General features: G+C 36.3%; 2 protein-coding genes across 5 annotated transcripts in view; one reads left to right on the plus strand and one right to left on the minus strand.

Annotated features, from left to right (window-relative positions):
- Window positions 1-5850, plus strand: part of LOC108974324 (A disintegrin and metalloproteinase with thrombospondin motifs 9) — a 71191-nt gene extending 65341 nt beyond the window's left edge. For all 4 annotated transcript variants that reach the window (XM_018942067.1, XM_018942069.1, XM_018942071.1 and 1 more), the window contains 8 exons: window positions 754-980; window positions 1047-1535; window positions 1596-1760; window positions 1834-2016; window positions 2080-2442; window positions 2519-3133; window positions 3256-3396; window positions 3483-5850. In XM_018942067.1, coding sequence (XP_018797612.1) covers window positions 754-980; window positions 1047-1535; window positions 1596-1760; window positions 1834-2016; window positions 2080-2442; window positions 2519-3133; window positions 3256-3348 — 2135 coding nt within the window. In that variant the 3' untranslated portion in view covers window positions 3349-3396; window positions 3483-5850. The remainder of the gene's footprint in view (window positions 1-753; window positions 981-1046; window positions 1536-1595; window positions 1761-1833; window positions 2017-2079; window positions 2443-2518; window positions 3134-3255; window positions 3397-3482) is intronic.
- A 1929-nt stretch (window positions 5851-7779) lies between these two features.
- LOC108974330 (actin, indirect flight muscle) lies at window positions 7780-10950 on the minus strand. The gene is made up of 3 exons (XM_018942076.1): window positions 10830-10950; window positions 8433-9380; window positions 7780-8335 (listed from the first exon to the last, which is right to left on the minus strand). The coding sequence occupies exons 2-3, from the start codon at window positions 9355-9357 to the stop codon at window positions 8130-8132; spliced, it is 1131 nt and encodes a 376-aa protein (XP_018797621.1). The 5' UTR covers window positions 9358-9380; window positions 10830-10950; the 3' UTR covers window positions 7780-8129.
- Between the last annotated feature and the right edge of the window lie 228 nt (window positions 10951-11178).

Genomic DNA, 11178 nt, shown 5'->3' on the forward strand with positions numbered 1-11178 from the left:
TCCTTCGATCAGGCCCTAGTGTATTATGTATTCTAAAAGCTGTATAAATTTCATTACATTTCTACTGAGCGGTTTTCGAGTTACAGCTGCCCCAATTCAAAAAACATAGTTTTGAGAAAAACGCGTTTAAAGTTTCACACTAGCGCTTTGAAGTGCCCGAGATCTCTTTATTTTTTGTCGAATAACTCAAAAACCAATTATGGGAACAACGTGAAATTTTCAGAGAATATTTTTAAAATATTACACTTAACGAAAATGTAAAGAAAAAAAATTGAAAATGCTGTCTACCCCTAACCCCTTAAGGTAGGGAATATGCTGTCGATGGATTTCTTTGCATACAAATGCTTTGGTGCTTCGGGTATAACCTTTTCATCCTTATTACTTTTATTGGCCATTATTTAGGAGATTTTTAATTAAATTCTGTGAGTAGCAAAAATTGCTAACCTTAAGCAGCGATAAATGTATATAGCTCGGAACTGAAATGTGAAAAAGAGGAATAGAATTATTCGCAGATTTTACTTTTTTATACTTTCATACATGTAATTTTCGCCTCGGGTTGCTTTTGACAGAAGAAAGCTCCATATATTTTWGACTATCAACTTCAGTTAACAAAATTCAGTAATGGTGATTGTAATTAACCTTTTTTATTTGTAAAACAAAAAGCAAATTTTATTCAAATAGTTTCGATTAGAGCAAACTGTTGTTGTTATGTATTTTGAACTCACTKTTGTTATTTGTTTTCTACCTTTACAGGCGCCTCAAACATAGTCATTACTCAACCCGGTTATCACGCTGAGAACTTCATTGCACTGCGTGACGATGAGGGCAATTACATACTCAATGGGAAGAATGTCATCACCAGCTATCATAATATAAAATTCTATGCAGGCGTAACCATCGAATATAATGGCGCCGAAAATTTAGTCGAGCATATCAACACCACTGTGGCACGTAAAATGAAACGTGATTTGGTTGTAGAGGTGAGCTTTCAACGGAATGGCTTGTAAACACGAGTGTATTAATAAAATCGCTTTGTTGCCTTACAGATAATTTCCATAAGCAAAAGTGCACCGAAGGACAACGACTCATTGTTACTCAGCTACACGTATACCATGGATAAGCCGCTCCATCAATTGCCCGAAATAGAAGTTGAGATCTATAATTGGGAAAGGCAACCCTGGAGTAATTGTGATGCACTATGCCATGGCAGCTCACATCGTTTGCCGGTTTGTGTGAGCACMACGAAAGCATTGAAAGTGGCGCCACAATTATGCGATGAGACAGCAAAGCCGCCAACTGAATATCGCCAATGTAACACGGATTGTGTGCTTTCGCTGAACGTGGCAAACATTTCGGAGTGCTCAGCTTCGTGTGGCATGTTGGGCACGCGTGAGAAAACTTACTATTGCATACAAACATTCCCACATATCAGCCGCTCCAATATCGTGGACTTATCGTATTGCCTCTCGAAGTTCGAATTTAGTCCACACGAGTCGTGTCGTGAGGGCTGTTGGGACTATACCGAGTGGACGCCGGTAAGTTGGTAAATTAGAAGACTCATGAAGCAAGTAAACATCATTTATATGATATCATAGTGCTCCAAGTCTTGTGGTACCGGCACACAGACGCGTGGTGTGGGTTGCATGCTAAATGGTACGCGCGTGAGTGATAGTTTCTGTGATCAGCGTAAGCGTGATTCTTTCCGCGATACAATAAGAGCTTGTAAAACGGAGCCGTGTTATTCGTACGAAGACAATTTGGTAAGTTGCCGTCGCTATTGCCAAAAAAGGAAGTYACGCTTTTATTATATAACTTGTTAACTATTATGTATAGGCTACACAGCGCTCATATGCCAGTTATTGGTTCGCCGATGAGTGGGGTGCATGTGACGATAATTGTGAAAAGAATCGTACAGTTACATGCCGAAATCCAATGGGTTATGGCTGTCCGAAAGAGCGACGACCCTTATCGAAGCGTAAATGTTGCAACATCAAATATGTGTCCAATTGGTCGAATGTAAGTTCTGCACATATTCTACTCATCCACAAACTACTTATTTACTTGTTCTTAATCGTGCAGTGCTCCGTTGAATGTGGTAATGGTGTGCGCCAGAAAGAGATTCATTGCGCACGTGTATACAAACCGGAGATTAAAGGAACACCGCGACGACGCGTCATCATAGATCCATACCACTGTCGTCATTTGCGCAAGCCAACGCCGAAGCGTATGCATAAGCCCTGCAAGATCAGCTGTAAATGGAACACTTCCGACTGGACGCAGTGTCCCGCCGACTGTCATGAAGAATATCAATCACGTTCTGTTTATTGTGAGTCAGTGTTGGGCAATCCGATTGCATATCGCTACTGTGATGCGCTGAAGAAGCCCCCATCGAAGAAGATCTGCAACAATTGTGTTCGAAAGGAGTCGAAAATTATAACTCCTGTAAGTATCCGCTAATGTAACTTTAGGAATCTAATTGTAACTCTCTCTATCTMTTCCTACATTACGTCACGTCCAGTGCAATTGTGATGGCTTCCGACGTCGTCGCATCATTTGCTACGATTCGACGGGACGACGTATTGTCTGCCCCACAAAAGAGCGATTGATTAAGGAGAAATGTCCCCCTCCACGTGAATGTATGCCGCAGTCTTGTGAGGACGTGCGCCGCCTACTTCGCAACTATCAGGACGATGAATATACCATATATGTGCGTTCACGCGCACGTCGAGTCTACTGTCATAACATGAGTAGCTCACCGAAAGAATATTTAACCGTTAATCATCTTGAAAACTATTCCATTTACTATGATTATAAAACTTCCGAGCCGAACAAATGTCCACCCGAGTCGAGAAATCGAGAATTTCGTGATAACAGCACCAGTTCGGGACGTACGAACTTCCGTAAGATACGTRTAAATCTGCCAGACTTACGTGTAATCGAAAATGATTTTACGTTTGCGGAAACAGTCGGTACTCCACAATTGTTTGGTTCCGCAGGCGATTGTTACAATCGTAACAAGGAATGTCCGCAAGGCGACTTTTCGATAAACTTGGAAAAAACCGGTTTCCACATACGAGCCGGCGCGCGTTGGGACACTTTTGGTCACAGTGTAATTATGAAGGTATCTATACCGGTAAGTGAAAGCTCTATTGTCAATCGTGCTTACCTCTAAGTGTTGACAAAATTATTTTATACATAACTTTACACCTAAGAAAAACACCTCAACAATTCTTTAAATTTGCATACAAATTCCAGTTCGACACCTCTACSGTTTCACGTCGCGCTTTCTGCGGTGGCTATTGTGGACGTTGCCAACTTTCGCATGCCGGTCTGTACCTAGATGTATGATCGCACATCGGTTGAAACAACCTTAGTGTGGATACAACTTTTTGTTGGGTAAAATGTTAATATACATACTTTATATAACCCTTTTTCAAACTAACGCCTTGTTCATTCTACCCAAACATTCAACCTCTAAATAGGCTCACAAAACCGTTTGGTTCGTGGTCTTCACACCACCAGTTTTGTGGGCGTGGCATCGGTAGTTATGGTCGCAGGCGTGTCGTGAGCATGCAGACTGACAATGGATAAGCAAAATTTTATGTGCCATAGAATGACTCGACGATGTCATCGCCCACTCTTAAGCCAACACAAACCCAGCAGCGACTACAAAGGCGAAGGCAATAGACCAAAATTATACAGAAACACAGGAGAAACAAACACAAAGTACTTTTAATATTGTTGAAGTGGACGAACACCTAGTCGAMGAGCAGGCAATGAACGAGTCCAACTACTGCTAGCGAATTTTTAGACGTTTTAGAACAGAAGTAGATCAGTAGATCTCAAAGCGCTCAAAACGGCTGGTGTTCAGCCGATATTGTAAACTGCCAGCAACAAACTCACACAAAAAACTAGCAATACAAACGATCACTGAATAATTTATGCGAAAAAACCAAAATTTCGTTGCAACCCACAAAACTAAAAATAAAAATAAAACGCATAAATTCTCAGCTTTTGCCAATTGTGGTATATACCAATACGAGCGTAAAATATATGTATGTAATATTGTTCATTCTTTCAGTTTATTCTGGCACAAAACTTGATTGGGAAAAATTTTATCCATTTGGAAAAGTATTAATTAACAAAATGAAATTTGGCAACAAAATTTAAAATGAAATATTTTACTATATTCGTRGAGATATATGTAGTATAATGTGTTGACAATTCGGAAGAGATAAGAGTTTGCTATTTCCATAAATTGTAACCCTTTGTTGAAAATTGAAGCAAATGTATGTAATAATATATATTAGGTAAATATGTATGCATGTAAGTACAGTTTACAATATATGTAACTATTTTATATTTATGCGATAGCTTTATGTTCGATGGTGAGTGAACGAAAAAGAAAAAGTATTTATTTTGAAAAGGAAAAGTAGTGTTAAGTCAAAGAATCGCTGAATTTTACATATTTCAAAGGCACCGTGTGTGTGTCATACCGATTTCTTAATAATGCAATAGTCGTATTTAAAATCCGTAAAAGCTTTCGAAATACACGAATGGACTTCGCAAAAGTCGAATTACTTATATAACCACGTTTAACCAGTTTAAAATCACGCTTAAATTTGTTCACGCATTAACGCAAAAAAATAAAACACACATATAAYGAATTGCACAGTATATTCATGAAATCAGGAAGAATTTTTTGRGCAAAACAACACAAATATTTAAGAATTTTTAACAAACTCACTCAAAGCTAAAATTAAAAAGAATTGAATTGTAAAAAATATCTGTAGATATGTATGTATGTATATCRACGTAATGAGCCATATATTTCATAACTCATTTGCATTTAGTTGCTGCTTGCGTTGGAGCTGAAAACGTTTTAACTCATAAAGAAACAACAACAAATAAGTTTTTGTTAATTACGCACATATCTCACAATAGTATGAATATGTAGTATTTTTTATAAATAACAAAGGCATGAACTTTTGGCAGGCACGCCTGTCTCTCTTTCAAAAAACAGTTTACCTTTTTTATTACACAAATCTAGTTTTTATTAAAATCAAAATAGCCTATTACAACATATGAGTTGAAAWTTGTTCGTTTGTTCGTTTTCTTTTTAAACTCCTTCCAAGCAGTTGCTTTAAAGTCAGAACATTTGACTCGAATATTATATAAATGTAGTTTAGTACTAGGTCACAAACTATATAAGTTTTTACTGTAATTTAAAAGTTTAATTAAAATACGTAAAAATGGTGCTTATAATTATACAAATATTTTACTTCCAAAAACAAAAAACAACCAAAAAAAAAAAAAAACATTAAATAGATCATAGAGTTTATAAACTTATGTGCAAACGCTATTTTCTGTGAAAGTAGACGTGCGTACGAAACGATAAGGGCCAGTATATGCAAGGAGAGATGTGCCACTTGCGCACATTAACTTATATACTATACTGCCATGCTTGTACACTTATGTATAAATATTTAGAAAAACAAATATACTATTTACACGCATACTTTTGGCATTTCTAGAATTAAACTTTCTAAATATTCTCAACAAGTGCCCATTCATACCAAACGATCATGAATTAATAAATAACTTTTGTAAATGTATTTTAGAAATAAACAAAAATACTCATAAATGTAAAAAATTAATGCCAACTACGAGAAGGGAATACAATTTTAGTGGGCATAAACAAACAAAAACAAAAAGAACAAATAACAAAATGTTGGCTAAACTTATTTACATTGAACACATTTCACATTTCATTAGGAATTTTAAAATTTGGCTTCTTCGGTGTCAAAATTTGAGTGAAGGTCGCCAAATCCATTGATCGCAGGTTCGATACAATGACTCTAGTTACAACAAGCACGATAATTAGAGATCGCGGCATTAGTGTGTAGCAACGCCTGTGGCGTGCCAAAAATGACAATGTGGAAGTGTAAAAATATTGAAAATAAATCCACTTTCAAATAAATACTAAAACAATTAACAGTAATTGGAAGTAACTTAAATTTCGTTCTCTGAATAATGGTAAATGCAATTATTAAGTGAATAACACAAAATATTAGTTTATAGTGCAACCTTCAGCCATATAACGGTGCGCTGTCATATATTTGGTAGACCTGCCCTCACTGCCAGCAACATACACGAACTCAACAAACATACATACAAAATGTCATATCACTCTTTGTGCCAAGCAAGTCTTTACAACTTGCTAATTATCCTTAAAAACCATAAAACACCCCTAAACTAGAAGGCAGTGTTGCCAATAAATGAATGGCGCATCATACACATATATAAAATATATAAATTATATAATTGCTTTAATATTCATATTATGTGTGTATGTATTTGTGTAAATAATTGTASGTTTTATTTAAAACTTAAAGCTTAGAAATAAATAAATATACACTGAAATAACACTAAAATGAAAATGAAAGCACTAAACCGTTGTTTCATTGCAATCAAAATTACTAGGTAACTAGCTCAGCCGTGAAGACGATTTTATTTGAAAAAAATATCAATTTAGTTTTATATATTCGGCATCTTACARACGTTTTGAACAAAAGTGTGCACTCCAAAGTTAATTCTGTATTCAATTTTGCTATGCTTGATGGCATTGGCGGAACAAGGAGATTTATATACGATGTRTCGTCTATTTGGATTTCGAAAAATCGTACACACACACACAATTTTGAAATTTGAAAACTAAGGAAATTTTCAGTTTTTTTAACGGAACGATTCGCATAAGTTAAATCCTCTTGAAAGTATACTGAGGACGATAAGATCAAGACGCCACCATTAGAGAGGTGCAAAAGCTCTTAATATCGTTTATAGCTCGGTTTAATGGATATAAAGTGTTTCGACCCTGCCTTCAGCAAAAGAGCTGAATAAAATTTAACTTATAGCTCTCTTATTTCGCAATTTCGSCTTCCTTTGAGTTATTGCTGCTAACGAATCCGGAATATTCGCCTTTAAACTAATGAAAGCTATGTTTTTAAACACTCCGGGTCATAGTCGATGGAATTATATTTTTATCTATTCGAGGCCTCTCTGTTTATCAAGCAAGCTTAGACTTGCGTGTGGAATTTGAGAGCGAAAAGCTTTTGAGCATACATCCCCCTTGTATGCTTATTTACTAATAAGGAAGGTGGAGGATTTTAAAAAATTATCTAAACACTTCGTATATACTCAAAATTTTTCATAAATTCATTTGAGAATAAAACTAACGGCAAGTAATAAAATCTACCATTTGAAATACCATTCTATTTGCGCTGAAAACTGTATTCGGTGGCTTCTTATTTATTTCAAATAAATTTCAAATAATTTACTTAAAGATTTTGTTGTTCATTTAATTAAGTTTAATATAATTTTAAAAAGATGAAATAGAAAAGCACTTTGGTTTTTATAAATTATAAATATTTTTTGGTTTTTTTCTTATTTAGTTTTCTTCCGTTTTGTATATGCTCTATATAATGTTTCATGCTTTGGTTAGTCAATGGAAAGGTGTTCGTTTTAATTAAGTAAATAAGTGTTTACTTGCTGTTTATTTCTAAATTTTTGTGACTTTGGTTTCATATTTTTTTTTTTTAGTTTTACATTTTTTTGCTTTGTGAGGGCATGTGAATAAAAATTTTCAGCTTTGCACGAGTTTTATTTTTAAAATCCGGAAATTGAAATTTAATTGAAATTTCACGTGCAAACACAATGTAATGCAAAAAGAGTGCCTACAGATGGCGCACATGTGCACTGTCCTATGATATCCGTTATGTGTGCTCTTCTTCTTGTTTTGATGTTTAATGTCACTATTTTTGGCGCCATTAATTTGAGCATTCGTTGTGTGCTTATTGATTTGCTTAAATTTACTGTTGTTGCTTTCCCTATGTAACTGTAGCGTTTTTTTGGTTCTTGTAGTTACTAATGCCTTTTGTGTTGTTGTAATTGAAGCTCTTGATTGCGCCATGAATTTAGTTTTGGTCATTACATTCGCCTTCAGCACGATGTCTTGCTGGCAGTCGAAGTRTCTAAACGTGGGTATGTTGTTTTTGTTATTGCTGTTAATTCTAGTTTTGTGTGAGTGTTCTTGCGCTAAAGCATTCAGCAATCTTTCATGATCGAAAGATTTAGAAGCATTTGCGGTGCACAATGCCAGGTCCGGATTCATCATATTCCTGCTTGGAGATCCACATCTGCTGGAAAGTGGACAAAGAAGCCAAGATGGAACCACCAATCCAGACGGAGTATTTTCTCTCAGGTGGTGCAATGATCTTAATCTTGATGGTAGATGGTGCGAGGGCAGTGATTTCCTTTTGCATACGATCAGCAATACCTGTAATGATATAAAAAAAAAAAAATCGATTGAATTGAAAACAGCGCAAAGGCTTTATTGTTTATCTCTAGCTCTTTTGTAGAAACAATTAAATTACCTGGATACATGGTGGTACCGCCAGACAACACCGAGTTGGCATACAGATCCTTACGGATATCGACATCGCACTTCATGATCGAATTGTAGACAGTCTCATGAATGCCACACGATTCCATGCCCAAGAATGAGGGCTGGAACAGCGCCTCTGGACAACGGAAACGCTCATTACCAATGGTGATCACTTGACCATCAGGCAATTCATACGACTTCTCCAAAGAGGTGGATGCAGCGGCAGTAGCCATTTCCTGCTCAAAGTCCAAAGCAACATAGCACAATTTCTCCTTAATATCCCTCACGATTTCACGCTCGGCAGTGGTGGTGAATGAGTAACCGCGCTCGGTGAGGATCTTCATCAAATAGTCGGTCAAATCGCGACCGGCCAAGTCAAGACGCAGAATAGCATGCGGCAAGGCAAAACCTTCATAGATGGGTACTGTGTGCGAAACGCCATCACCAGAGTCCAAAACAATACCGGTGGTACGACCGGAAGCATACAGGGAGAGCACAGCCTGAATGGCCACATACATGGCGGGCGAGTTGAATGTCTCAAACATGATTTGAGTCATCTTTTCACGATTGGCTTTGGGATTGAGGGGCGCTTCGGTCAATAATACTGGATGCTCTTCAGGTGCCACACGCAATTCATTGTAGAACGTATGATGCCAGATTTTCTCCATATCATCCCAATTTGTGATGATGCCATGCTCAATGGGATATTTCAATGTGAGTATACCTCGTTTGCTCTGCGCCTCATCGCCCACATAGGAATCTTTCTGACCCATACCCACCATCACACCCTGGTGGCGTGGCCGGCCAACAATCGAAGGGAATACGGCACGGGGCGCATCATCACCGGCGAAGCCAGCCTTGCACATACCAGACCCGTTGTCAATAACCAAGGCACCCGCATCATCGTCACACATTTTGGCAGTTAGTTAAGTGAGTTCTGCAAATAATGGCAATTTATCGTCTTAATAGTTTTTCACATGCATTTTACATGCATATTGTGGGAATTGCGATCTCTTTTTTTACTTCCAAAATGCCTACAACTTCAATAATTTTGCACAGGCTTATCCGAAAAGCTTAACTATAGAAATGAAGTGCAATAAACTTTTTCAATTGAAAATTTCACACGGTTTTGAATTTTGAATAAATGAAATAATTATTTGTTTTCTTTTCGTGAAAAAAAGGTATGAGTTGACAAAAAAGTTGCCAGGTATGATTTTTTTGTTAAATTTGAAACATCGGTCGACAAGTTGATTTCTATATTTATTATAAGTAAAATTCTTTTGCGAAAAGTTGAGTTAAATATGTTTCCGCTTCATTTTTTATAATAAAAAGCAAAAACATTTTACAACATCGATTAAATATTTTTTAGTAAATTACTGAATTTTGTTAAAAATAGTCTAAATTAAGTAAAGAAATTTATTAAATGAAACTTTGTTGAGTTTCTTTTATAAAAAAAAATATCATAAATTATATTAGAAATATCAGCGCATATAACGGCTGCTATAATTAGCAAGCGTTTTTTATTGGCCCCTTTCACTTTCATTCAGTCTTAATTTCATAGATCCTTAATTGTCGGACACAAAAATAACCTCGTGAAAGTACTTCGGTCGGTTGCTATTTCTACACACCGATTGCGTAAGAATTCATTGCGTGTTGCAAGAAGAATATAGCCACGCCCTTGTTCATTGCATAATCACTAACAAACGGAGGGAGAGCATACTTAATTCAAGACTTCTTTGAATAAAGCTCAAGGATATTAAATATTCGAAATCACCAACGGTACAAAAGAATTTTACAAAGGCAGTATAATCTAAGAACGCATTTCTGCAAGAGACCTGCAAAATTACGAGTAATATTCTACTACGAAAATATATACAGAAATTCTTTGAATATTGSTGTAAAAAACCCGAAGCTGAAATTTATCTCACTTGTGAATAACTTAAGATTTGTTTTAATGAAACCTCAATGCTCTGGTATCACATTGGATTCACTTTCGCTATTTAAACAAAAAAAAATTTATTTACACGAAATCGTCGCTTGATATGTAATATACATATATCTGTAATATGATACTTTCAGAGATTAAATTGTCTTTTGAAAACTCCACTCTTTAGACAAGTTCGGTAACAGATAGTCATTCTGAGGATTTAGACTCTCCATTTTAACTTAATCACATCCTTCGCACATGATCTCAGTTTTCACTATGTACCAAAGAAATTACTACTACTTTTCTTCCCAAGCGTCTCACAATCACTTTCTGCCTATTCCTTTTTCACAAGAACAAATTATTTTGCCTAAACACACTTCTTCCAAGGCTCTCTAATAAATTTGTTTCCTATTTTCGTGGAAGTTTTAAATCTTTTGAACTCTCGAAGCACCGTATTACCTTGCGGCCAACAATCGAATGGAAATCGAACTTTGTGTTATGTGTGAACTCGATTTTTTATAGAATCTGCTCGTGTGGGTCCTCGTTGGCGCCCTAACTCAACAACAAATGGAATGACGATCCCGGCGCAGTGCCTTTATATCACCACTGCTGAGGTTGATTGCGAAAAAAATTGCATGGCAATTTAAGGCAAAAATTCTTGCATTCTTCTCGTCAACGGAATGGATGGTAACGAAACGCAGCCACCATGACAAAAATTCTAAAATAATCAAAATGAATAAACCAACACACAGACGTACACAAACGCCACACAAAGGGTATACTAGCATAGCGCCCTGTTGATTTATTA

The sequence above is a fragment of the Bactrocera latifrons genome, unplaced genomic scaffold (assembly GCF_001853355.1).
Source record: "Bactrocera latifrons isolate USDA-ARS-PBARC rearing strain unplaced genomic scaffold, ASM185335v1 scaffold_55, whole genome shotgun sequence".
Lineage (NCBI taxonomy): Eukaryota > Metazoa > Arthropoda > Insecta > Diptera > Tephritidae > Bactrocera > Bactrocera latifrons.

Excerpts from the sequence above, each read along its gene's own strand:
- LOC108974330 (XM_018942076.1), bottom strand. The coding sequence starts at position 9,357 with ATGTGTGACGATGATGCGGGTGCCTTGGTTATTGACAACGGGTCTGGT. Across the intron at positions 8,336-8,432 it reads CGGTACCACCATGTATCCAG|GTATTGCTGATCGTATGCAA; the intron begins GTAATTTAATTG and ends ATATCATTACAG.